The following is a 27,974-nucleotide window of genomic DNA, read 5'->3' as shown; positions in this document are numbered from 1 at the left end:
TTAACAATTTTTAGAAGAGATTCTACCTTTTTCGGCGTAAGCGTCGGAAAGTTTTACACAGTTACAGTTTCTGGAATAGGCTGAGGGTAATCTATTTTAGTGCCTTTATGAAAGTCCCTGGTTGAGGTGATTTTGTTGTATATTGTTTCTATTTTCTGGGTGAGATGGGTAGCTATATTTTCGCATAGGGCTTGGGTTGGAGCTTCTTCGGTATCGCAGGCCTTACGGTTGATAAAAGTTTTTAAAATCTGGTAGAGTGTTCTAGGGGTGTTTCCTGCCTGTTCGAGTTGAAACGCAATATACATTTTACGGGCGGATTTCAGATTTTTATGGTATTGGGTCTGTGCTAGTTTAAATCTTTCTTCATCTTGTAGGTCATGAGAGGAGCGCCAGAGGCGTTCTAGTTTTTTACAATGGCTTTTTTTTCTGTCCGGAGTTCGGCTGAGTACCACGTAGTCTGGTGTCGTTTGGCAGATATTGAGCATTGTTTTAAGGGGACTAGATGGTTAACTGGTTTCCATACTAGCATTAAAGGATGTTAAGTGTTCTTCCACACTATCGGAATCAGGATTCTGTGGTGGTGTAAACATATCATGAAACTGGTGGGGCGTAAGTTTATGGCATTGTCTGTACCACCCTTTAGGTTGTGGTTTGGGAATAGCGGGTTCCTTAGAGCCCCTGATGGTCTGACCAAGTCAAGGGGCGGGTTGCTCCACACAAGATGTTGGAGGAATTTGTTAAAATTAGATCTAGCGTGTGCCCTGCCGAGTGAGGAGGCTTGTCGCTGATCTGTCAGTAGTGAGGATGCCTCTTGGTTGGCAGGGTTTTCACTATGCACCTTGAAATCTCCGAAGAGTAGGAAGTTTTTAGTCGAAATGCTGTGGAGGGAGATATGTTCCATCAGTTGTGGAGTAAAATTAGAGAGAGGTCCCGGGGGTCTATATACAATAGCTCCTTTCCAGCTGAGTTGAGGGTGTATGTCAATTCTAAAGACTAGGGTTTCCATTATGTCATTGATTAATTGATCTAGGATGGAGACTCTGATGGAGTCTTTATAGAGAATAGCTATTCCCCCTCCCACCCTGTGTGGTCTATCTAATTTGTGAATATGATAGTCGTCTGGTAGAGCCACTGCGATAGCAGGGTTAGAGCACGGTTTAGTCCAGGTCTCAGTCAAAAATCCTATGTGTGGGAGGTTGGTGGAGAGTAGACCCCAGATGTTCACTGCGTGTTTGGGGAGAGATCTAACATTCACCAGAAAGCAATTCCAGCCACTTTCGTTGTAAATGGTCAGGGAAGAGCTTTCCTTTTCATTAGTATAGTGGGGTTGGCGGGTTCCTTAGGTGAAATAATTTTTGCCAGTGGTGGTTCTGGTCCCATGCACTGAAATCTGCAGAACCTACATGCGAAAGTTCCTTCTATCAGTGGGTAAAGTGCATGTATTAATATGGTGTTTAGGGAAGCAGCAGTGTTTGATCTTTAATAGTTCATGGCTAGTGTAGGAGTGATGATCAATGGTGCTCCTAGTTGGGATTAGTGTAAATCCGGCAGGGGTTCCTGCTCGTGGCGACGTTCAGGCACGGACGGGCGTAGACAGGCTTGCCTTTGGCGTGCCCACTGCGTGTCGAGGCAGGCATCGGATTTTATGGGGCAAGGTGAGCAGCTACACTGTTGACCTCCGCTGCGCTTTTGTGTCGAAGTCTCTAGGATTACTTCCGGTATGAGTCAGTTCCCTCTACACAAACGGACCAATCCGCGTTGAAACAGAGAAGCACGCAACGCGGGACAGTGCGCAGCATGGCAGGTGAGAAAAGTCTAAATTGTACAAACAGTTTTAAAATCAATTCCAAGTTAAAAAGTTGTTTTTAAAAGAGGGGCATACAACACACATCTCAAGGAGCCCTTTACCAGGCACTCCGCTAGCTGCAGTACCGACCGTACGGATTTTGTCTCCTTAATTGCCTCTAGCGCGTCCGCTGCGCATCGAGGCAGGCATCAGATTTTATGGGGCAAGGTGAGCAGCTAGACTGCTGACCTCCGCTGCGCTTTGTGCCGAAGTCTTTAGGATTACTTCCAGTATGCGTCAGTTCCCTCCACACAAACGGACCAATCCGCGGTGGACCAGAGAAACACGCAATGAGGGACAATGCGCAGCATGGCAGGTGAGAAAAGTCTAAATTGTACAAACAGTTTTAAAATCAATTCCAAGTTAAAAAGTGTTTTTTAAAAGAGTAGCATACAACACACGTCTCAAGGAGCCCTTTACCAGGCACTCCGCTAGCTGCAGTACCGACCGTACTGATTAAGTCTCCTTAATTGCCTCTAGCATGTCTGCTTTACACAGCAGTGGTAAACATGCCACACATGTGGTCACATAATACATATGACAGTTGTCACATATTTCCAGGGGCTCTTACCGTAGCAGCTGTGGATGTTTCTGGTGTGGTTGATGGGACACTAGGGTTAATCGGGCAGCAGGGATATAGAGAACAGGTTTGTCTTTAGCTCTTTGTTGAAATGTTGCAGGAGGGCTGAGTATGAGATGAAAGGGTGTATCTGTGTGGTAAGTTATTCTTTTTATGTCTCCGGGTCCTCTATATTTGCTAACAGTGAGCTGAACTGTGAGGACGCTTCCGGATATATTGATGCTTTTGGGTGCGACCGCCTGTGTTTTTCTAATCCTAAACCTCATACATAAAGCTGCAGGATTTCTACCTGACGTAGAGTTGTTTTACTCAGGTCTGGGGCAGGTGCTGCAATGAAACAAATGTTGTTCTTGATCAAGCGGGCAGGTGTGCGGGATGAAATTTACTGGCGCTAGACAGGATTCTGGGGAGCTGGTGCATGCGGGATCGTGCCTCCACTATGTGGGGTAGTAGGAGAGCCTGAGCAGAGGCGCCGAGCTTGCTGGGAGGAAAGGTTTGTTTCTACACATGACGCTCAAGTGGAACCAGGCTGCCTGGACATGCTCAGATTTGGTAATTAAACTGTTCGAAAAATTCACAGCACTGCCATAGGGTTCACATTTGCTCCCTCTTATGCCAACCTTCTTCAGGGTTCTCATGATGCAGCGTGCATCTTGCTAAGCAACACTGAGTCTATGGAGCAGACGGGTGATCTGGCACAAGGGTTCGAGCAGAGGCGCAACCGCGGTTCACGTCAGCCGGCCACGCCTGGCCTGTGGTTGGAGAATGGCACAGTTTGTCTGTGTTCTCGGTCTTGCCTGCGGCCTTCCTTGTACTTTTAGTGGAGTCTTCCTTTCACCTTGGCTGAAGAGTATCCTCAGAGAGGACTGCAGCTTCCCTTGAACCCCACCGTCGAGTTGGCTGGGCCCTGCCCTTTATCATGCTTTCAGCTTCCAATTAACTTTGTCTTGAACATTGCTTTAGGGAACACAATGCTGGTATTAACCGACCAAATGCATTACACCGGTTTCTTTTTTCAACCTAGGATCAGCATCTTGTTTTAAAGACCTTTGTGGTGGTAATTTCTTGATTTATTTCAGAGACGGCTGTCAAGAACTCATCAACTCTGACTGAACAGTGGTGTGCTCAGTAACTGTTGCCCTAACCTTAGTTTCCACATTTTCAGGTATATTCTGTTTTAATACCTGTGCTCCATTTAACTTAATTGTATTTGGCACCTCAAACTAATATGTCTACACATCACCTAGTCAGGAGCGTTTACAACTTGGGAAGAGTAATAGGACACAAAGCAACACACATCAGGCAAGCAGAAAATCTGTCACTACTCTGTAAACAAATGGCAGACCAGTATGCGGTGTCCTGGTTCTGAGCTGGGTGGAGAACCGAAGCGGTCAGACTCGGGCGTGGACCTCTCAGCTCTGACGCTTCTCTTTCATGCTCAGCAACACACAGACAGAGGGTGTCAGTGACTCGCAAGTTGTAGTACTTAGGAATGCGACGACCATAATATGTCCCAAGTAAAGTTTTTTTTTATTCATATGTAAAGTTTTCTGCAATTGTGACACAAGGTCTGCTTTAAGAAGTCAGTGGTATCAGGTGGGAGGAGACAGAGTAGCTGCGGCTGCACTGGCCTCGAGGTTTGCTTCCGCTCGTTCCTCTGAACCACAAGTATGCAAAGTCTGCTGGACCGGTCTGAGCAGGCCCTGGAAGCACTGGGGATTCCAATGAGCCATGTGTCAGGAACAGGAAAGTTACGGAAACTTAGCGATTCACCTCTGGGTTTGGAGGCCATAAAATATGGAAGAGAAAAGAAAGTTATGGAGAACCAGTCTATGGTGATTGAGGCGGCAGGATCATCTCTGGTGGAGATCAACGAGAGGGACTTTCAGATTAGGAGTGAAAGCAGGACTTTACATTACATGCAGGACACTCTCCTAGGAAGGTGGCAGGCAACTTTCCGTGTTGTATTTGCTCCTTTTGATTTTTGAGTTCATTCACCAGTCTTGCGTCCTTCACCTTTGTTGTTTTGTCCCCTTTTCAGTTCCCTCACATTTCCTGACCCTTTGCCTGAAATTTTACTTTCTTTCTGGATTACGATTTGGTATGGCTTGCTGAACGGTTGCCAGAACTGTCTGTCCGTGAATTTCAGGTTTATCAACCCAGGATTTCAGCATTGCTGCTACTGGCTCTCTTCGCTTCTGGTTTAGGTTCCCTGCAGCCGTCATTACATAGGTGGTTAGCAAAGTTAACAATGCATACTTCCTTCAGCTAATTTCAACGTTTACGCAACGCAGTAAAACATTGTTGTATTTACCTACAGAAAACGCAACTTTGAATTCTCGGAAGTACGAGAGACATATGGTTGATGAGATTTCGCCTTTTCAGCGGTCTGCTACGCCCCTCCCCCACAAGAGGTTAGTTTTGCTATTTGTGCTTTCTCACGGAGGGGCGGAGTTACATTCTGGGGAGTTGGGGCAGACTGCTTGCAGACTCTGTTGATCAAGACCCACACATACTGAACACCAGGATGGATCTGAGGACATCTACAGAGCAGGTCAGAGCAGAACAATGACCTGTATGGTGGTGATTTCAAGGACCTTCCTTTCCCTTGGTTGAACGTCTCCCAGCTGGCACAGGAGGATTGGATTCCTAAGCGGACACCTACATGCAACGAGAGAGAAGCTAACTCCGAAGGAAGTCTACTAGCCCAGGGGAGTATGATAATTGTTCCGGCTTATAAATGTTCTATCATTGCTAGTTATACGCAGTGTACAGCGAAAGAATTTACTTCCCCTTCCAGGCAGGAGAGCCTGAGAGAAGGGGAGATTCTGGGGTGCTGTTAAAGTGTTGGGAGTCAAGGGGGCTTCTAGAGCTCACTAGTCAGTCCACGCATGGAATTTTTGTGTGACTGGGATCTCAACTCTTTTTAATTTATCTGAACAAACTGGTAATGTAGAGGCAGTAAACATACTAATAATCCACGCCGGTGTGCTCTGTAGATGTCTGCAAGTTGAAGTAGGATGATTAGCCTTTAGGAGATCAACTGCGTATGCAGGTTATACGAGTATGTAAGTTCACACAAGCTATAAAACGTCTTGGAGGAGGACAGGGGTCTCAGAGCGCAATAGTAGATTCTGAAAAGCGTCAGCATGCATACACATGGCCCAAAGTTTTTGCCCTCAATAACGATTTAACTAGGTTGATGCAGATGGCAAAGGAAGGACACTTTATGCGGAGAAAGGAACAGGATTGTTAGAAACAGGTTTTGTGGTAGGTTCATGGTATAAAGAGTATCTTTAATGTTCCAAGAAAATCTTGCACAGTAAAGAATCATTGAGCAATGCAGCCCTACCATGAACACGAGTGAGATGAACATTGGAAAACCATGGACAGAAATGACTAGACCAGGGGAAACACAGACGTGGAAATGGAGCCTGCGATGAGAGAACTGAATGAGGGCTCCCTCCGAGTGGGGAGGCTGCAGGGTGTCATAGTTGATGTGGAAATGTTGGGGGCGGGGCCAGAGGGAAGATAGAGGGGATATAAAGGCAATAGTAGAGGGAGGTGGGGCACCCTGCAATGCTGGAATGTTCTACTGTAGGTGATATATATATATATCCCATTATCTTAGAGGGCAGCATAGTACGTTCTATCTTGAGGTCATGTCCGTCCCATGCAGAGCTATCCCAAAGCTGAAGTCTAGGTGAATATCTACCCCACCGTAGAACTGTCCCGGTCCAGAAGTGGAGGTGTGTGATAGCTATTGCTGAACAGAGGAGGCCCAGTGCTACAGTGTAGGTGTATATCTACCCCACAGTAGGGCTGTCCAGTGTACGTGTCTCATATCTCTTCCTGGGCACAGGAGTCGCAGTGCTACAGTGTAGGTGTATATCTACCCCACCGTAGAACTGCCCCAGTCCAGAAGTGGAGGTGTGTAATATCTGTTGCTGAAGAGAGGAGGCCCAGTGCTGCAGTGTAGGTGTATATCTACCCCACAGTAGGGCTGTCCAGTGTACGTGTCTCATATCTCTTCCTGGGAAGAGGAGTCGCAGTGCTACAGTGTAGGCATCTATTAATGTCTAACACGTTGACGTTGTTCTAGCCATGAAGTGTCGCCGCACAGGCTTCTTAAGTCTGCGTACCACCAGAGTAGTTCCAGAGCAATAGTATAGCAGGAATTTAGTTTTTTCATACCTATGGCAGAATGGAACGGAGTTAGCCAGGGAGTGAACTGCAGGGGGTTTGGTTTCTACCATCTATTACAGAATGGAGTGTCCCCAAAATGAAATGTCTAAAACCGGGTTCCATTGTCTGTGTATCATGAAATGGAGCTGTAGTCGTTTGTAGCGCAGGTTCCTGATGCCTCTGTATCACAGGACAGAGCTCTCCTAGAGTTGTAGAACAGATTTCTAATGTATGCATCACAGGACAGACCTATTTGACTTCATAGTGGGAGTTTCTAAAGTCTGCATTTCACCGAATTGAGCTGCTTTCATATCGTATTGTAGGTTTCTAATATCTGAATATCACAGATTGGATCTGATCTAGTATATTATTGTGGGTTTCTAATGTCTGAATATCACAGGATGGAGCTGTTCTAGGTATCGTGCTGTAGGTTCCTAATGCCCCTTTATCACAGGATGGAGCGGTTTTATTTGTATTGTAGGTTTCTATGGCTTGCGTACCACATGTTAGAGCTGTTCTAGTAGCTTTGTGTGGGTGTGCAACTTCTGTAAATCATGGGCTGGAAATATTCCAGTATCGTAGTGTGGATTTGTAACGCCTGTGTATCACAGGAAGGAGCTGTTCTAGTAACGGTGTAGGTTTCTAATGTCTATCACAGGATGGGGCTATTCTAGTATCATATTGTAGGTTTCTAATGTTTGTACCACAGGAAGGCGCCGTTATAGTAACAGTGTAGGTTTTGAATATCTATCACAGATGGAGCTGTTGTAGTATCATATTGTAGGTTTCTAAGGTCTGAATATCACAGGATGGAGCTGTTCTAGGTGTCAAACTTTAGGTTTCTAATGCCCGTTTATCACAGGATGGATCGGTTTCATTTGTAGTGTAGGTTTCTACGGCTTGCATACTACACAATAGAACTTTCTGTGGTTTTCTAACGTCTGGAACACAGGAAATATTCTAGTGTCGTAGTGTAAATTTCTAAAACCTGTGTATCACAGGAAGGAGCAGTTCTAGTAACAATGTAGGGTTCCAATGTCATTGTATCACAGGATGGAGTTGTTCTAGTATCATAGTGTAGATTTCAAAATGCCTGTGTATCACAGAAGGGTGATGATCTAGTAATGCAGAGTAGGTTTCTAATGCCTGTACCACAAGATGGAGATGTTTTAGTTTGTAGTGTAAGTTTCTATTGCTTGCGTACTACAGGAGGGAGCTATCCTAGTGTAGATTTCTAATGTCTGAATATCACAGGATAGAGCTGTTCTATGTATCGTACTGTAGGTTTTTAATGCCTGTGTATCACAGGGTGGAGCTGTTCTTGTATCTTTGTGTGGCTTTCTAATGTCTGTAAATCATAGGCTGGAAATATTCTAGTATCGGAGTGTAGATTTCTGATTCCTGTGTATCACAGGAAGGAGCTGTTATAGTAACAGTGTAGGTTTCTAAAGTCTATATCAGTATCATATTATAGGTTTCTAAAGTCAGAATATTACAGGATGGAGCTGTTCTGGTATCATATTGTAGTTTTCTAATGTCTGATTATCACAGGATGGGGCTGATCTAAGTTTCATAATGTAGGTTTTTAATGCCTGTGTATCACAGGATGGAGCTGTTCTTGTATCTTTGTGTGGCTTTCTAATGTCTGTAAATCATAGGCTGGAAATATTCTAGTATCGGAGTGTAGATTTCTGATTCCTGTGTATCACAGGAAGGAGCTGTTATAGTAACAGTGTAGGTTTCTAAAGTCTATATCAGTATCATATTATAGGTTTCTAAAGTCAGAATATTACAGGATGGAGCTGTTCTGGTATCATATTGTAGTTTTCTAATGTCTGATTATCACAGGATGGGGCTGATCTAAGTTTCATAATGTAGGTTTTTAATGCCTGTGTATCACAGGATGGAGCTGTTCTTGTATCTTTGTGTGGGTTTCTAACATCTGTAAATCATAGGCTGGAAATATTCTAGTATCGGAGTGTAGATTTCTATTGCCTGTGTATCGCAAGAAGGAGCTGTTATAGTAACTGTGTAGGTTTCTAATGTCTGTATCACAGGATGGGGCTGTTCTGTGTTCGTACTGTAGGTTTCGAATGCCTGTGTATCGCAAGAAGGAGCTGTTATAGTAACTGTGTAGGTTTCTAATGTCTGTATCACAGGATGGGGCTGTTCTGTGTTCGTACTGTAGGTTTCGAATGCCTGTGTATCGCAAGAAGGAGCTGTTATAGTAACTGTGTAGGTTTCTAATGTCCGTATCACAGGATGGGGCTGTTCTGGAAACAGTCTAGGTTGCTAATGTCTGAATCACAGGATGGGGCTGATCTAGTATATTATCGTGGGTTTCTAATGTCTGAATATCACAGGACGGAGCTGTTCTAGGTATCGTATTGTTGGTTTCTAATGCCCCTTTATCACAGGATGGAGCGGTTTTATTTGTATTGTAGGTTTCTATGGCTTGCGTACCACATGTTAGAGCTGTTCTAGTAGCTTTGTGTGGGTGTGCAACTTCTGTAAATCATATGCTGGAAATGTTCCAGTATCGTAGTCTAGGTTTCTAATGTTTCTATCACAGTATGGGGCTGTTCTAGTTTGTGGTGTAGATTTCTAAGACCTGCGTACAACAAGTTAGAGCTATTCCAGTATCACTGTGTTGGTTTCTAATGTCTGTGTATCACAGGATCATTATCATTAGGTGTCCTAGTAACATAGCGAGATAGGTACCAAGCTATTTAGCATTTTTTAACAGACCAAATCGCTATTTTCGGTCATTAAGAAATGTGGTCGCAAACTGCGATTTCTACCCCACAGATATTGCAATCTGCAATTACCAAAATAGTAAATAGCTAATAGGGAAATCCTATTTGTGATTTCCTAAGCACACGTATAAAGCAATTCCTTTGAAATTGGCATTTAGGAAATGCTATTATCATCAAATCCGAGTCGATTGTACCTATGTGCAAAAGATGAAAAGGTGCCAAAAAACTGCAGCTTTGGCAGTGCCATACAGCATGTACTCGACCGTAGGGCATTTGAGCGCTTTACACGTTCACCCCTCTCTTTTCCCCCCGGGATTTAATGGGAGTCTTAGGCTCATAGGTATCATTGGTTTTGCAATTCCAAATTTGCTATTAGGAAACCGCAAATTTGGAAATGCAAAACCACTCGTACCTATGGGTCTAAGGACTCTAAGAACGAATGCTTTTGCATTACCTAACCAGCGATTTTCTAATAGCGATATCGACTCTGTAGTAAGCGCCATTAGGCAAACGCAATTTTTGTACATTCCATTTTGCATTTCCTAAATAGCGATTTCTTAGGATTCGCTATTTAGGAAATGCAAAATGGAAGTTTCCTTCATATGGGCCATAGGGTAGGTTTCTCATTTCTGTATCACAGGATAGAGCAATTTGAGTTTGTAGTGTAGGTTTGTAAGGCCTGCGTCCAATAGGCTAGAGCTGTATTGTGTGGGTTTCTAATGTCTACGTATCACCGGCTGGAGAGGTTCTATTATCATGGCGTGGATAGTCTAATGTCTGTGTGTCACAGTGTGGGTTTCGGACACCTTCGTAATTAGCAGACCGAGTAGTCCCAGTGTTGAAGTAGGATCGTGATATCATTTACAGTAATGGAGTGCCTTACTTTATATTTACAGTATCTTCGGAAGCAGATTGGTAGAGTGATGGATTCAGTGCTCCTGCGTTAGTGCGCTGTGGTGTAGGCTTGAATATAGACAGCAGGGTTCAGTAAAGTATCACACGACGGGGTACCCCAATGCTGGCGTGTATCTAATGTCCGAGTATTGTACGGAGGAGCTATCCCGCTCCTGACGTTTTAAAGGGAGATTCTTCTCCTAGTCCCTGGTATCATTGGCTGAAGTACCACTGATAAATGCCCACTTTCCGTTAACAGCACTCCTGATTGGTTCCTGCTAGTGCCAATCAGTGACGGCCAAACTACTTTCTCCCTAATGGCAATGACACAAAATGTTGAAATGTACGGATCCTGCACAAGCTGCCGTCATGGGTGCAGGGTATTGGCAGTGCCCGTCTCTACGAATGCCCTCGAACGAGTTGCTGCCGTAGCCCTCTGGCAGGTGTAGGCATCTACTTGGAGGACAACGGTGAGGTGCCGGAGGACAGGTTGATAGTGCTGGCACTTAGGCCCCTGGACTCCGCCAGCGAACTTCGAGATCCCTGAAAGAGAACAAAAAGCAAGTTGTAAGGGTGCAGCATAACTTTCAACACACATTTACCAACAAAGAGGCTTCTGTCCTAGAAACACAATATACACAGAAGGTATCAATACTATTGAGTAAAAGCAAACTCACTGACGTTTGGTCATTTGATGTCACTATTCTTAGACATCAAACTTGAAGAGTCTCTCATTGAATTTCATTTGATCGACTGAATAATGCACTGAGGCGAGCTGAGTGCGGGGATCTGAGGCGGTGTGCTCCACCTTCCATTTGTTTGATAAGCTCCTTGAGCTCATTAGCGGACGAGCGTTGGCTGATGCACTTGCACCCAGTGAGTGGTACAGAGGCCTAAGAAAACCCTGAGCAGCATTCTGGCATAATCATGTAATGCTCTCTACTGAAGGACAACTATCCTGAAACACATATCTAGAGATACACAGCACTGGCTGCACCAAAAAGGGTGAAAAACGAAAGACTGTCCCTGAAGTAAGTGTTATCATGAACTGCATTTACCATAATGCACTGGGGTGAACTGAGTGTTGGAATGTGAGGCAGTGAGCTCCCATCCTCCTTCAGATCGACTAAAGGAGTTACATTCACAGGCTACATCACCACATTGATTCATTAAAAAATGTGTAACAGCACCAGTGGATATGGATGTTTTACTTCCAGTTCGTAGTAAGAATATGTTGCTAAAACGACATTATAAACGAAAAGCACCCTACTGCATACTTTATAATATAGTTAGCTGACAGCTAAAATCCGGAGTAACAGTTTTAGACTGAATGATTAAGATATATGTCATTTAAACAAAATAACAGTTTTAAAGAACAACAGACAGCAATACAGGCAGCATTATACACGATACACGGCAGGTCATGGTGAGAAGAACCATAGTTCTAATAACAAAAGCTTAGGTGGCCTTTATCCATCTCTCCATGTGGCAAGGCTACACACCAAACAGGCAGTGTGAATACCCTCGCATTGCTGCTGCTGCTGTTAAACCACTGCCACCTGGATTCGTGTCAACCACGCTCACACCTGTGTCATGGCTGTCAGCGGACTCTGTCTTCGCGCAGATCTAAAAAGGTGTCACCCACATCCCTCCATACCAGGATGTCATTCTCCAGTTAATCATCACGCCGACTCAGCTTCATGTGCACCTCTTCAGCCAGTGCCCACTCCTGTACATCCCTGTGCCACTGTTCGACTGCGAGGGCACGCTGACCCATCCAAGTGACGGCTAAGCTACGCTTGCCCAAAACTAGCGCTAGTTGCAGGAATTTGTAGGTCATCTTATGGCCTTCGGTCTCTTAACATAGCCCAGCAAGCAGTGCAATGGTATATGATCAATTCGTGTGTGCGTGGACCGCTGGAGGTAGTCACTATCTGTGCCCAGAAGTCCTGCAGCGTCAGGCATCTTCGTGCCAGGTGCATGAAGTCTACTCCGCTGGCGATGCAGAGCGGGCAACTGTAGGGTCAGGTGGGGGATATGCGGTGGAGACTCTCAGGAGTCTTATACTTCCTATGTAGGAAATTGTAGTGTCCCAGCTTAAAGCGAGTGTTGCAAGACACCGTGTGTGAGAGTTTGATGATACCTGTCCATGCACTGTCATCCAACGGAAAATCCAGGTCTGACTCCCACACAGAACACGCCGTGGGTGGTGGACCTGTTGCATTCTCTCTCATCGCCTTCTAGAGATGTGTGATCAGATGTCTACCCACACCGTAGTCTACACGTGGACTGGGGTGCAGCAAGGACTGAGGGCCAGGTCCATTTGGCCACCTCAGCTAGCCCAGTGTGATGGAGGAAATGTCCTGGTCCTAGAATAAAGTCTTCACAGGATTCTTCACATATGATGTTATCCCCAGGATACAGGTCCCTCCAGGCCTCAAAGGAGATATTGTCCCTCGTCTGCTGAACAGGTGCCAGTATCCAGAGAGGGGATTAAAGGGGGCACGCCTCAGAACTACTTCTACATCGTGTTGCCATATGTGTACCCTCTGCCGAACCACATAGGAGAGGCTCTAGCGACTCCTACCGCCTCCATTAATGCCACTGGGAGACCGTCTGCAGCCACCAATCCTGGCAGTGGACGCTTCTCCCAATTGTCCAGCCACCGGGCCGCATGTTGTAGATGTGCGGCATAACAGTACAGATCAAACCTTGGCACCTCCAAACCCCCTTCCTCGTACTGTTGGATCAACATGCTCAGGGCTACTCTACTGCGATGGACCGCCCATAATAATACCAGATAAGTATAATAAGAAACTCAAACCCTTCCCACCACATGACGACTTTATGCTGGCGGTCCAAGCTCTTGTATTGCCGAGGCAAGACTACAGAAGCTCCACTCTTTGCAGTGTTCCTAAATACAATATGGGCCCGCTAAGGGCCTCCCTCAATGCCGCGGCTAGACTGATAACCGGTACAAAAAGAAATTATCACATATCCCAAGCACTAAAAACCTTAAAGTGGCTGCCGTATGAAGCAAGACTACAGCCAACGACTGCTTGCATGACTCATAAAGCCCTACATTTCAAGACCCGCATATATCTGGCACAAAAGCTAGAGTTATCAGAGGGATGCAGACCTTCACAAAGTGCAAGTTCACTGCTTCTGAAACCACAGATTTTCCACAAAAAAAGCTACTGAGCCTTCTCTGGGATCGCCGAAGATATGGAACTCTCTTCGTTAAAAAAAGTGAAAAGAATACTAATGAACACGTTTCTGCCCTAAGATGCATTAGGTTCTATTGTTTACTCACCTGCTCACTATGAGGATGCCGTGAATGAACACTACACTGATGTGCAACCATGAACTCCAGCTTTACCACGCTATTCCCATATCTGTAACAAATGTCTTTTCTTACAACTGGATCCTACCTACCCTATAATGTGAAGCGCTCTGATACCCTCTAGGGTCTTGTTCGTGCTATACAAAACTTTATAAATAAATAAAAAATGATGTAAGTACATAATTCAGCTGTTTAAAGACCTTCCGTGGTATGGGGCAGAGCAAGTACTGGAACGTATAAAGGCACTGCAGCAACACCACCCTTTTGCCACAGCCAGTCTGCCTATCAGTGATAGCAGCAACAGGTTCCAGAAGACCACTGACTTCCATAGGGCATCAAACACCTCGTCCATATTAAGGCATAACTGCTGTGTCTCAGTGTGGGTCACCTGCATCCCCAGATATCGAAAGTGTACCAGTTCCCAAAGCAGGCCCAGGCTCGGAAGGCGATCTAATGACGTAGGGACCAGCGCTGCCAGTGGAAAGAGCAAGAACTTACTAAGGTTAAGGAGGAGACAGGACAAGTCCCCAAACTCATGTAAGAGTTGCAACAGTCATGGCAGCGCTACACGTGGGTGGATATGTAGAAAAGCACATTGTCTGCATATAGCGATATGATGTGGCGTGTGCCCCCCAGCCATATTGCTCAGTCCCACAAAACGTGGGAGTGCCCAGATCAACAGCGGTTCTATCGCTAATGCAGACAGGAGGGGTGACAAGGGGCAGCCCGGCTGTGTCGCCCTCTCCATCACCCACACCTCAGAGCGACTTTGCTCTATGTGCACTCTTGTCCTGGGATCAGCATAGAGCAACCGGGCCCACCCTCGGCATTGTGGGTCAAGTCCCACAGCTCTTAGCACTTCAAGCAGGAAGCCCCAGTCCACTGTGCCGAAGACCTTTTCTAGATCAATGGAGACCAGCGCCAGCTCCTCGTCCAGGTGCTCCACTTCATGTAGGACATGGGAGAGCATCTGAGATTCATACCAGTGTTCCGGCAAGGGATGGACCCACACTGATATTTGTGTACCAGATGAGCCATATGAGGCACCAGGAGGTTGGCGAATAGCTTGCATAGTATTTTCTCATCTGTGTTGATTATAGTGGGCAGCGTATAAGCGGCAGGGTCAATCTCGTCACCGCCTGATTTAAGGGACATGCAGATCTCTCCCTCCCTCCCTCATTTCCTGGGGCAGGACTCCGGAGACACTGCGTAACAGTCGTTGAGAACACCTGATAGAACTCAGGCTGAAAGCCATCACCGCCCGCGCCTTGGCTCGTGGTAACAGACTAAGTGCGTGGCTCCTTAATTCCTATGGGGGTGTCGAGGAACTCTGCATCCAGCGGCGAAAGATGTGAGAGGTCCACAGCAGCATGGGGTTATGGTGGAATCTACAGTGTACACTCGACGCAAGTGCTGCTGAAAAGACTCCCGCGATTCCAGCCCTGGTGGCAACCCTGATGCCATCCACCAATATCAAGTGTGTAGTCCGAGGCGGCGGGTGCTCTCTTTGGAGTATCCAAGCTAGCAGTCGGCCTGAATTATCCCCTTCTCTGTGCAGCCTCTGCCTGCATTGCTTACGCAAATATTTATCCAGTCGATCCCAGATATCTGCTAGACACCGATGCACGGTCTGCTTTCTGCAGTGGGACACCCAGGTGCGACTGCTCCCAGCCTGCAGTGTGACCTGAGCCACCTCCTCCCAACCAAGCTCCTGCTAAAGCAGCCTAAGCCCGCCGCAATGAACCCATACATTGACCCCTCGACGCTGCTTTCAATGCCTCCCACTCAATGGCCCTACTGGATGCAGAACCCCAGCTGACCGACATATAAACCAACAGCGCCAGCAAGAGCACCTCCCTCCTGGCTGGGTCCTCCAAGATGTCAGCTAACATCTGCCAAGACCAAGCCTCCTGCACATTGTCACCGCACTAGAAGGCACAGCTTACAGGGGAGTGGGCCGACAGAAAATGCGCCAAATGGGTCACCTCAAGGTCTTCCACCCGCGAGAATCCTGCCACCAGTATCCTGTCCAGTTTACAGTATGAATTGTGCGTGACGGAGTAAAAGGTGTGTGCCCACTGCGGCGGGTGGCTCATCCGCCAAATATCCACAAACCCCATGTTTCGCATCACCTCGCTAATTAAGGGCTTACTACTGGTCGTAGGGGGTGCCCTGTCCAGGTCAGCTTCTAGGATGCATTTAAAGTCACCCAGCCATAGGAGTGACATACACACATTGTGCATTAGCAGGTCGTCATTATTTGAAGCATAGGTGTTCAAGAGCACTGGTCACATCCGTTCAGGGTCCCCCGTAACAATATAAATCAACCTCCATATACGTAAGGGAGAACGGGACGCTGGGCGCTACCCAGATTAGCGTGCCCCTGGCGTACATCAAGTACGAGGAGTGGAATACCTGTCCTTGCAAGGAGTGTGGCACCTGCATCATCTCAGTGTACATCCTTAACCCTCTGACGTTCCTTATCAAGAGTCTTAGGTCAGCCCCTGTCATAATGTGCGTCATGTAGTGGTTGCCTTTCGACTCCCAGACATGCACTGGTACCCACTAACTGCTGCGAACTGTAAAACAAGAATGTGCAATGCACAACTACCCCCCACCCCTCCGACAAACACAGTTCAACTGGGCGACTATCCATGCCCACCCCACGCATGTGCCAGGACATGCACAGCATCCCAGCCAGTCCAACAGGGACCATCTAACAACTCAACAGATCAGATTCCTAGCCAGTCATTCACCTTCAGATGAGACTGTTCTGCATCCAGACATACCCGAGCTTGTTCTGAAAATATTCACTTGTGCCTTACCGATTGCAGTGGCCTAGGCTGACAACACATCAATCGCGGGTATCCCAAAAAGACAAACTGCTGCAGCTCTCTGTCCCATCACCCATTTGTACACATAGCACACCAACTCATCAAAAAAGGGGGAGCAGTATCCACTTTCCCACTCGTGCATCACCACTCCCCAACTCTGGGGCAACAAGGGTGTCTGGCACCAAGTCCTGTGTTGGGCTCGGGCCCTCAAATCAGTTTCACCCTCCACTGGCAGTATGCTGACGTCCTGCATCATCCTCTGGGTCTCCTCTGTACTAGGCTGCATGGTGCTGTCAGACTGCGGTGGTGAGACCCTCCCCTAGCTCGGTGCCCAGGTACGTTTTTGGCTGTGGCCAGAGTGTGGTGGTATCGCCTCACCTCGGATCTTCAGCCATTCTCCACACCTCCTCCGTGCTTTCCCTTGCGCTAGGACCTTCACTTTTGCTGGGTACAGTAACATGTACTGAAGCTGGAGCGCCCTCAAATTCTGTTTAATACAGAGAAAGAACTTGCGTTACTCCTGTACTTGTTTAGTGTAGTCTGGATATATGGTGATCTTGCTGTTACCAAAGAGTGGGGTCTGCTGCCTGTAGGTTGCGCGAACGGTACAGTCTCTATTGTGGTAGTTAAGGATTTAAGCAACTGTGAGTCTCAGCGAAGCCCCAGCGAAACCAGTGCTCTGAGGGCCCTCTCCACCATGAAGAATTAAGAGAGACCTGGTAGATTGAGTTCAGTGTGCACCCAGTTTTCCAGGATTTTTTGGTTTAGTCCGCCTCTGCTTTCTATGGGAAATCCAGGACTCTGATGTTACTGCGCCTGGCACTCTGCATCCTCTTCTCGTCATTCCAGCTACTTCGTGATCGTGGTCACCTGGGCAAGAGACGCTTTAGGGCTACCACCTCCCCCTGTAGGTCCCTATGTTACCCGGAGCCTTAAAACGCAGCCAGGAGGGAGGGATCCGCATCTCCCTCAGACGCATCCCCCACATCGCTCGGTCCTATTTGCCTCATTAGAATTTGGGTGGGGTGTCGGGGTGTGGTATATTGAGTGATGCTGTTCACCGGGTTCGAGCGTGCCCCCTTGCCCATCGTGCACAGATGAGAGAGGTCTCCCACCCTCCAAGCCACCAACTGCGCCAGCATCTCTCACCACCCAAGCCACCAGATGCGCTAGGCAGCCTACACCACCCCTACGGAGCCACCAGCTCTAAACATCCACTTGTGTGTAGTTGCCGGGTCGTCAAGTTGGGTCAATACCGTCCCTCTATGAGAGGTGTCACCAGCTCCATATCTGCCCCTACCAAAGCATCAAAGGCCCTCTTTGTAGTCAGGGGCTCCCACTATGGTATCACCACCACCACCGCCTACGTGGTATCCCCCTAACACCCTAATCAGAATCGAGCTGGCCCTAGTGGGAGCTAGAGCAGTTCAGGGTGCGCTCCCAGGTGTTGCGGCAGGCGTGCGGAGGAGTGGGCACCCAGAAGTTCAGGGCGTGTCCACAGTGATCTGGACCCCCCCCCCCCGACGCATGTGTGCATCCTCAGTCCCAGACAAGGTAGCAGCAAGTGCCTACACCAGAGAACCCCCCACCCCCACCCGCTAGTACATCAGAGGGCACTGGCAAAGAATGTATCTGATGCGGCCACTCCGGGGTACCAGAGCAGTCAGGAGTCACCCACCTAGGGAAAGATGGAGTTTCAGTACCCCCACCAAGGTCCAAGCAGAGGATGCGACCAGGGCCTAGATAGAGGCGAACCCCCAGGCTGCGCCTTGAGGCGTAGGCTTCCAAGCACCTACACGGAGGGTGCACCAAAACCGCATCAGCGGCTCCTCAAGTACATCCAACACTCCCAGCACACTATGATGTCAACAAGTGCAGTCTGCCCTGTCTGCCCCATGAGCCTGGGGGCAGAAAGGGTACAAACAATGTGGCGCAATCCGTAGAGCTGCGCTAGATACCATGTGTGGCAGCCTGTTGCTGGGTTGTGGTCCCACAGTCTTTCAAGGCGCCCACACTGTTCGCTTCGTCAGCTTGACCCGAGCAGGACTGCGTCAATGGTGGAGGTGGCACTGTATCGTCACACAGGCGAGAATGGAGCATTCAAGTAGTGCACGCCCCAGGCCCATTTGGCACGAGTTTTAGCCGGGGGGCTGGAGGGGTGCAATCACTGGCAACTTCTTGGGGCCCTTTCCGGTCAATAGCTTCCCAGCAAGTTGGACCGACAATGTGTTGTCCAACGCAGATGCTCCTCAAACCGCTGCAGGCGGCTCTCCCCAGCAGCCGCAGCATAGAGCCCCTTCGGTGTGCCGTGTAGCGATGCAGGCTGGCCCACAGGCCACCGGCAGATGACTGGCACCCCTGCGCCGGGGTCCCCCTCTCAGGCAGTTGCTATGTGGATCACTCTTGAGGCAAGGTGGTGTTCCCGGACGCAGCTACATTCCTGGTGGTCTCCAGGTAGGGGCTCTACCTACTCCAGGCCTCCTTACCTACTACTTCAGCTCCGGCTGGGCCTCCGAGGCAGCTACAGGGACAAGCAAGGCATTGTCTGGGATTCATGCAGGTGCAGGCCTCAGCAGTTCGAGCCAGCCCTGCCCGCTCCACTCACTCGGTCAGGGACCCTTGTAGGCAGTCATTTGTCAGATACCAGCAGCGTTCGGGCACCGCAAGGCATGCGCCTTACCGGGATGTTTCCATTAGGCTACCTTAGAGTTGGATTATGCCGTATTTATTAGGATCTTGGCGAACAACTGGCCAGGAGCTCAGGGGTTCATGTCCTGTCGGCCATATTGTCTGGCCCCTCAAATAATTGTATAAAGTTAGGGCCTTTGTGTAGAGAAAGCAACAAGGTACTTAAGCAGCAGAATTAAGAAAAGAGAGGAGTTAGTCTCTTTCCGCTGTCCATTATTTCATTTGAAATAATTACATATTTTGATTATGGAAATGATGCATTTAAATAGGCATTACTTTGTGATTTAAAGATGTATTTGATTTACTTGTTTTAGTTAAATAATAAAAAAGCCTTCAGATAAAAAGGATGGTTCACACACACTCGAAATGTGCTCACAGCCAGATGATGAAATAAAATAAGATAAGAAATACATTTGTTAAAGAGCTGGTATTTGAAGAAATGAATCAGAGTGCAAAACTCGCATAAGCCTTACAAGTAGAATCAGTAACATTACAAATAGTAGGGAGAGCATGAACAGTTGTGATAGTAGAAGGTGTTATTAGTCGTATAGGTAAATGATACAGCACTTGAAGCGGAATTAGTAACAGGCTGTTGTCTATGTAGCACTAATACGATTGGAGCTAGGGTATCTTACATTAAATACATTTGTAAAGCACGCTAATAAACGTCGAGGGATATCTAGGAACTTTGCCGGGGGGTAGGCAGCTGCCCCCTATGTAGGATTATTGAGAGAGCCTGGTCTTGCACTTTTTGCGAAATTCGGGAAGCGCTGAAGGAGCTCTGATGTGATGTGGCGGGTTGTACCATTCTTCGGGAGAGATGTACAAGGTACGGCCACCAGCTTTTTTGTTGGGAGTGTGGGATATGTGTACTAGTGAGAGTTGGGTTTAGGGGAGGGGGAGTGTAGGTGTACTGGCTGTTGAGGTAGATAGGGCCAATGTTGTCAAATGCCTTGTAAGTGTGTTAGGAGTCTGCTCTGGTTGGCTTTGTGATGGGGAACCAGTGAAGTTTCCTGAGGTTTGGGTGATGTGGGTTCAGCGAGGTAGGTTCAGGTGGAGTCTTGCTGCGTCATTTAGGAGCCTGGTCAGGAATTTCTTGGGGACTCCTGAGTAGTGTGTGTTGCCGTAGTCAGGTCTGCTGGCGATGAGGGCCCATGTGACAGATTTCCAGTGTTTTCTGGTAGCCCTTAGAAGATCTTTTTGTAGCATTTTCAGGTTGTAGAAGCCTGAGGAGATCACTGCGTTGACTTGTGCTGTCATGTTGCTAATGGATAATCTCCTACATTTCTGGCATAGGTGGTGGGGTGGGTGTGAGGTCGAGGTCTGGGGTCCACCAGGTGGAGTCCTAAGCGGAGGTCTTCCATCTCTGTGATGAGTTTCGGGCATTTTGATTTCATCCAGGAAGCCCGACGGTCAATCAAGTAAAGATGCTGGACTTTGTTGTGGGAGGGGTGTTGGCTTGTCTGATAGGAACCCCATATGAGGGAATCGTCAGCGTAGAAAATTATGTAGATGCTGTGTGATCTGATACAGACTGCCAGCGGGGTCATGTAGATGATGAATAGGGTTGGGCTGAGAGAGAGCCTTGAGGGACTCCGTAGATAAGGTTCTTGGGTTCCGACGTGCCATGGGGGACTCTGGAGATGAGGTTCTTGGAATCTGACATGTCAGGTGACAGGCTCACTTCTTGTGTTGTTCCAGTGGACTTCCAGCAGGACACTTAGGAGGACCACTAATATAGGAACAGTAGAAGTGGAACCAATAGCAGGGGTAACAGCAGAACTCGCCATATTGGTTTGTGCTCTTCTAGAAGCAGTCGGACCTGGAGTAGTGATATGAGCGGTTTCCATAAGTGATAGTGTTAGTGGGGGCACTGGGGGTTGCACGAGCAGTTACCACAAGTGATAGTGTTAGTGGGGGCACTGAAGGATGCACATGCCGTTATCACACGTGCTAGTGGTAGTAGGGACACTGGAGGCTGCACAAACAGTGATACCAGCATTATTGCAATCAGCATCGTTACTTTTAATTACATTGTTGAATGTAGCCTTCAGAGAGAAGATGACAACGAGAGAGAGGAAAGAGGTAAGGGAGATAGAGGAAAGTACAGGATTGAGACACCAAAAGGACATTAGGGTGGACAGTGAGGGGCGAGTGGAAGGTGAACAGATGTGCTGGTGACATGAGTGTGGTAAGTGAGACATACATAGTAGTGTCAGAGATAGGCAGGTGCTGAGGCCTTCCTCAAGTGTGGTAGGTGAGGCACCTAGTAGTGTACGAAGTAGGCAGAAGCTAGGCATTCTACAGGAGTGGAGTGCATTAAGTGAGACATACATAGTACTGTAAAAAGTACAAATGGAAGAAGTACACAGGCGCAGAGGGGTTCCAGGAGAGTGCATTGTGATCCGGGGGACATACACAGTAGTGTAAGAAGCAGGCAGGTGTTGAGGAGTTTTACAAGAGCACAGTGTGGTAAGTGAGACATACACAGTAGTGTAAGAAGTAGGTGGGCGCTGAGGCATTCTAGAAGAGTGGACTGTGGTAAGTAAGACATTCATAGTAGTGTAAGAAGTAAACAGGTGCCGAGGGGTTCTAGAAAAGTGGAGTGTGGGAAGACATGAACAGTAGTGTAAGAAGTAAGCACGTGCGGAGGCATTCTAGAAAAGTGGAATGTGATAAGTGAAACATACATAGTAGTGTAAGAAGTAGACAGGTGCTAAGCGTTCAAGAAGAGTGTAATGAGATACAGCGATGAATGCAGGGATGCAAGGAAGGTTACATGAAATGCCATGAGGGGTAAGACCTGCATTCGGAGATTTTAGATAAGGTATAGTATAAAGATACCAGGACATTAGAGAGGGAAAGCCATAGAGAAAGGCCTGCGTGAGACATGAGGCAATGGTGGGGGGTCTAGGAGGGTGGCAGTGAGTGGATGGATGGCAGGGTAGTAGGGCCTGGCCCGGGTGTCTTGAGCTGAGACAGTGGGTGCGGACGAAGCGGGGCATTCAGTAGTATGATGGAGACAAGGAATCAGGTACCAGGAGGCAGAGGAGTGTAGGATGAGGAAAGGATGAGTGAGGTCAGGGACAAGAAGATGGTGGGCTTAGGTGAGATGAAGGAAAAGGAGGTTTAAGAGGTACAGGAAGAGGGTGGAGTGAGGACAGGGGATGGGGAGTAGTGAGGTAAGAGATTAGAGAGGGTTGAGTGTATGCCTGTCCTTCCCTCATCCAAGGGGTAGTCGGTGAGATACAAAGGTTAGGACAGGAAGCAGTGTCCCTGCACTGCACACTGGTTGCACTGCACACTGGCACCCCTCTGCACTCTTACCTGGAAGGACTCATCACTGGATTTGTTCAGGTAATTTAGGGACGCCGCCCGTTTCATGCTACAAAAGAAGAAATGCAAATTAACAAATCATTAATTTCACTCTTTAGTACAGTGTCCAAAGCTTACACAATCTGTCAGTGTTTCTGAACAATGCAACATATAGTCTCACACAGGTCGCTAGTTAGGTTACTCACCTAAAGGTACCAACCAGGGAGGGGGAAGAGTAGAGGGCGTGCGCTCTTGTGTGTTTGCTTGTGTTGTGGGTGGCACATCGGGGGCACTGTGAAAGGGCAGGAACATTACATATGTGCAGCCCTCTCTGCCCCTCAGTGCCAGGGTTTTAGCTTCCTTGCCTGTTCTCCAGGAGGGGTCCTGCAGCAACCTTGCATAGATACTCACTTCAAAGGCTGGTGAAGTGCCTTCTCTCGATGACATGTGTGCCGCAGCCCTGCTTCCCTAAACCATGGTGGGGGGCTTGTGCAGCCACAGAGATGGGATGGCAGCAGAAACTGCACATTAAACACCAATAAGCTGTCTCCTGAGCCTCCTACAGCAACTGAGGGTCTCCCTTCCCCCTGACTTCCAGCTGTCTCATATTCTTGGATGGATGATGTCCTTGGGCACAAACATTTGTTATCATTCCACTTATAAAGCGCTTAACGCACTCCAGCATCCGGGTGATCAGACCAGTGTCAGCAGTCAAGGTACTTTGAGCTAGAGATTTCTGAAGCACCTTCATAAATGTAAACCTTGCTTAGTTGCAAGCAGCTGTTCCACTTTACAGGTCTGAGTGGAAAGGTTCATCCTCTGGCCTTCAGGTCATTAATATTAGGTGGAACTAGAAGTGCTTTCCATGTGAGGGTGGGGTTCTCCACTAGCTGCACCCCCACGCTCCTTTCAATTCCACGTGAGACCCGCCTCTTCCTCTGCTTGTACCCCCAAGCTTCACTCCACTCCACGTTGGAGCCTCCTCTTCCTCTGCTCGTATCCCAGGCATCAGTTCCCTCCACATTAGATGCTCCTCTTCCTCTGCTCGTATCTCCATGCTTCAGTCCACTCTACGTTGGAGCCTCCTCTTCCTCTGCTCGTATCCCAGGCATCAGTTCCCTCCACATTAGATGCTCCTCTTCCTCTGCTCTTATCTCCATGCTTCAGTCCACTCTACGTTGGAGCCTCCTCTTCCTCTGCTCGTATCCCAGGCATCAGTTCCCTCCACATTAGATGCTCCTCTTCCTCTGCTCTTATCTCCATGCTTTAGTCCACTCCACGTTGGAGCCTCCTCTTCCTCTGCTCTTATCTCCATGCTTCAGTCCACTCTACGTTGGAGCCTCCTCTTCCTCTGCTCGTATCCCAGGCATCAGTTCCCTCCACATTAGATGCTCCTCTTCCTCTGCACTTATCTCCATGCTTCAGTCCACTCTACGTTGGAGCCTCCTCTTCCTCTGCTCTTATCTCCATGCTTCAATCCACTCCACGTTGGAGCCTCCTCTTCCTCTGCTCGTATCCCAGGCATCAGTTCCCTCCACATTAGATGCTCCTCTTCCTCTGCTCTTATCTCCATGCTTCAATCCACTCTACGTTGGAGCCTCCTCTTCCTCTGCTCGTATCCCAGGCATCAGTTCCCTCCACATTAGATGCTCCTCTTCCTCTGCTCTTATCTCCATGCTTCAGTCCACTCTACGTTGGAGCCGCCTCTTCCTCTGCTCGTATCCCAGGCATCAGTTCCCTCCACATTAGATGCTCCTCTTCCTCTGCTCTTATCTCCATGCTTCAGTCCACTCTACGTTGGAGCCTCCTCTTTCTCTGCTCGTATCCCAAGCATCAGTTCCCTCCACATTAGATGCTCCTCTTCCTCTGCTCTTATCTCCATGCTTCAGTCCACTCCACGTTGGAGCCTCCTCTTCCTCTGCTCGTATCCCAGGCTTCAGTTCCCTCCACATTAGATGCTCCTCTTCCTCTGCTCGTATCCCAGGCATCAGTTCCCTCCACATTAGATGCTCCTCTTCCTCTGCTCGTATCCCAGGCATCAGTTCCCTCCACATTAGATGCTCCTCTTCCTCTGCTCTTATCTCCATGCTTCAGTCCACTCTACGTTGGAGCCTCCTCTTCCTCTGCTCGTATCCCAGGCATCAGTTCCCTCCACATTAGATGCTCCTCTTCCTCTGATTGCATCTCCATGCTTCAGTCCACTCTACGTTGGAGCCTCCTCTTCCTCTGCTCTTATCTCCATGCTTCAGTCCACTCTACGTTGGAGCCTCCTCTTCCTCTGCTCGTATCCCAGGCATCAGTTCCCTCCACATTAGATGCTCCTCTTCCTCTGCTCTTATCTCCATGCTTCAATCCACTCTACGTTGGAGCCTCCTCTTCCTCTGCTCGTATCCCAGGCATCAGTTCCCTCCACATTAGATGCTCCTCTTTCTCTGCTCTTATCTCCATGCTTCACTCCACTCCATGTTGGAGCCTCCTCTTCCTCTGCTCTTATCCCAGGCATCAGTTCCCTCCACATTAGATGCTCCTCTTCCTCTGCTCGTATCCCAGGCATCAGTTCCCTCCACATTAGATGCTCCTCTTCCTCTGCTCTTATCTCCATGCTTCAGTCCACTCTACGTTGGAGCCTCCTCTTCCTCTGCTCTTATCCCAGGCATCAGTTCCCTCCACATTAGATGCTCCTCTTCCTCTGCTCTTATCTCCATGCTTTAGTCCACTCCACGTTGGAGCCTCCTCTTCCTCTGCTCTTATCTCCATGCTTCAGTCCACTCTACGTTGGAGCCTCCTCTTTCTCTGCTCGTATCCCAGGCATCAGTTCCCTCCACATTAGATGCTCCTCTTCCTCTGCTCTTATCTCCATGCTTCAGTCCACTCCACGTTGGAGCCTCCTCTTCCTCTGCTCGTATCCCAGGCATCAGTTCCCTCCACATTAGATGCTCCTCTTCCTCTGCTTGTATCTCCATGCTTCAGTCCACTCCACGTTGGAGCCTCCTCTTCCTCTGCTCGTATCCCAGGCATCAGTTCCCTCCACATTAGATGCTCCTCTTCCTCTGCTCTTATCTCCATGCTTCAGTCCACTCTACGTTGGAGCCTCCTCTTCCTCTGCTCGTATCCCAGGCATCAGTTCCTTCCACATTAGATGCTCCTCTTCCTCTGCTCTTATCTCCATGCTTCAGTCCACTCTACGTTGGAGCCTCCTCTTTCTCTGCTCGTATCCCAGGCATCAGTTCCCTCCACATTAGATGCTCCTCTTCCTCTGTTTGTATCTCCATGCTTCAGTCCACTCTACGTTGGAGCCTCCTCTTCCTCTGCTCGTATCCCAGGCATCAGTTCCTTCCACATTAGATGCTCCTCTTCCTCTGCTCTTATCTCCATGCTTCAGTCCACTCTACGTTGGAGCCTCCTCTTCCTCTGCTCGTATCCCAGGCATCAGTTCCCTCCACATTAGATGCTCCTCTTTCTCTGCTCTTATCTCCATGCTTCACTCCACTCCATGTTGGAGCCTCCTCTTCCTCTGCTCTTATCCCAGGCATCAGTTCCCTCCACATTAGATGCTCCTCTTCCTCTGCTCGTATCCCAGGCATCAGTTCCCTCCACATTAGATGCTCCTCTTCCTCTGCTCTTATCTCCATGCTTCAGTCCACTCTACGTTGGAGCCTCCTCTTCCTCTGCTCTTATCCCAGGCATCAGTTCCCTCCACATTAGATGCTCCTCTTCCTCTGCTCTTATCTCCATGCTTTAGTCCACTCCACGTTGGAGCCTCCTCTTCCTCTGCTCTTATCTCCATGCTTCAGTCCACTCTACGTTGGAGCCTCCTCTTTCTCTGCTCGTATCCCAGGCATCAGTTCCCTCCACATTAGATGCTCCTCTTCCTCTGCTCTTATCTCCATGCTTCAGTCCACTCCACGTTGGAGCCTCCTCTTCCTCTGCTCGTATCCCAGGCATCAGTTCCCTCCACATTAGATGCTCCTCTTCCTCTGCTTGTATCTCCATGCTTCAGTCCACTCCACGTTGGAGCCTCCTCTTCCTCTGCTCGTATCCCAGGCATCAGTTCCCTCCACATTAGATGCTCCTCTTCCTCTGCTCTTATCTCCATGCTTCAGTCCACTCTACGTTGGAGCCTCCTCTTCCTCTGCTCGTATCCCAGGCATCAGTTCCTTCCACATTAGATGCTCCTCTTCCTCTGCTCTTATCTCCATGCTTCAGTCCACTCTACGTTGGAGCCTCCTCTTTCTCTGCTCGTATCCCAGGCATCAGTTCCCTCCACATTAGATGCTCCTCTTCCTCTGTTTGTATCTCCATGCTTCAGTCCACTCTACGTTGGAGCCTCCTCTTCCTCTGCTCGTATCCCAGGCATCAGTTCCTTCCACATTAGATGCTCCTCTTCCTCTGCTCTTATCTCCATGCTTCAGTCCACTCTACGTTGGAGCCTCCTCTTTCTCTGCTCGTATCCCAGGCATCAGTTCCCTCCACATTAGATGCTCCTCTTCCTCTGTTTGTATCTCCATGCTTCAGTCCACTCTACGTTGGAGCCTCCTCTTTCTCTGCTCGTATCCCAGGCATCAGTTCCCTCCACATTAGATTTATTTTATTTATTTATTTTATTTATAGTGTTTTGTATAGCGCGAACAAGACCCGTGGGTATCAGAGCGCTGAACATAAAAAGATTAAAGACTTGACAATTATCACATCAATTATAACAACAAACAGTTATGAGGTAGAAGCGGTGTGGTAAAAGGGTGACTAGATAAAAGGCATTGAGAGGTGCATTGGTCTCAGCTTGTGTCATAGTCATATCTTCAAGCTCGTAGAGGTAGGGTTATATAACATTATCAATACAATTGCCTATATAGTTAGCCATTAGGAGTTGCATAGGTTTAGCTTGTCATAGTAGTCATAAACATAATAAACATAATAAAGTGAGGTAGAGGTTATATAGTTTGAGCTGTGAGATACGGTATATAAGCTCCCAAATATATGGGGTAGTAGTACAGTGTGTAGCCGAGGCTCGGACGGGAGTCTTTCATTTGTTTGATATTGAACTTCCAATTATTCATGATGAGTACCTCCTCTTTGGCGTAGATATTCATATCAATAGTCTGTAGTTTCTCTACGTAGGGTATTTACTCATCAAGTGGCTCTTTAGTTCCCGTTTGAATGTTTCCGTATTTTGAATCTTCCTGATGTTTGGAGGGAGTGAATTCCAGATTCTGGGTGCAGCTCCGGAGAAGGCCCGGTCGTAGGTCCTTTTCTTGCGGAAGAAGGCCGGTCGCAATAGCAGCTCTTTGGCACTTCTGCTTGGTCTGTTGCCTCCCGAAAGTTTAATTTTCTTGGCTAGGTATCTCGGCATGTTGTAGTGAACCGCTTTGTGGGTAATACAGGCCATTTTCATTTGAATTCTGGCCTCGTAAGGTAGCCAGTTTAGGGCTTTCAGGTGGGGCGATATATGATCGAATTTCTTCGTTCCCGTGATGAGTCTTGCCGCTGCGTTGAGGCAGGCTTTTAGTGGTGCTATGGATGTCTTGGGTAGGCC

The 27,974-nt window shown here is 48.0% G+C and overlaps 1 protein-coding gene and 1 long non-coding RNA gene across 3 annotated transcripts in view; one reads left to right on the top strand and one right to left on the bottom strand.

The window, feature by feature from the left end:
* The first annotated feature begins 27 nt into the window (after positions 1-27).
* LOC147662070 (uncharacterized) lies at positions 28-7,041 on the top strand. The gene is made up of 3 exons (XR_015305985.1): positions 28-4,879; positions 6,130-6,310; positions 6,492-7,041. It is a non-coding gene; the product is annotated as an uncharacterized LOC147662070 (long non-coding RNA).
* The window catches only part of LOC147662067 (kinesin light chain 1-like), a 427,072-nt gene continuing 402,061 nt past the window's right edge, over positions 2,964-27,974 (bottom strand). Inside the window, exons 15-20 of one of the 2 annotated variants that reach the window (XR_015305983.1) lie at positions 22,454-22,511; positions 8,215-10,804; positions 7,341-7,518; positions 6,396-7,035; positions 6,142-6,213; positions 2,964-4,887 (exon numbers count right to left, since the gene is read on the bottom strand). Coding sequence is in view for 1 of the 2 variants with exons in the window: in XM_086951131.1 (XP_086807257.1) it covers positions 10,715-10,804; positions 22,454-22,511 (148 nt within the window). In the remaining variant the exon portion in view is untranslated. Of the gene's footprint in view, positions 4,888-6,141; positions 6,214-6,395; positions 7,036-7,340; positions 7,519-8,214; positions 10,805-22,453; positions 22,512-27,974 lie in introns of those variants that run through there. The other variant, XM_086951131.1, reaches the window with a different exon arrangement.

This window comes from Lissotriton vulgaris, unplaced genomic scaffold (genome assembly GCF_964263255.1).
Source record: "Lissotriton vulgaris unplaced genomic scaffold, aLisVul1.2 SCAFFOLD_811, whole genome shotgun sequence".
Taxonomy (NCBI): Eukaryota; Metazoa; Chordata; class Amphibia; order Caudata; family Salamandridae; genus Lissotriton; species Lissotriton vulgaris.
Note: the sequence above shows the minus strand (reverse complement) of the source record. Positions and strands in the feature narration are given on the sequence as shown.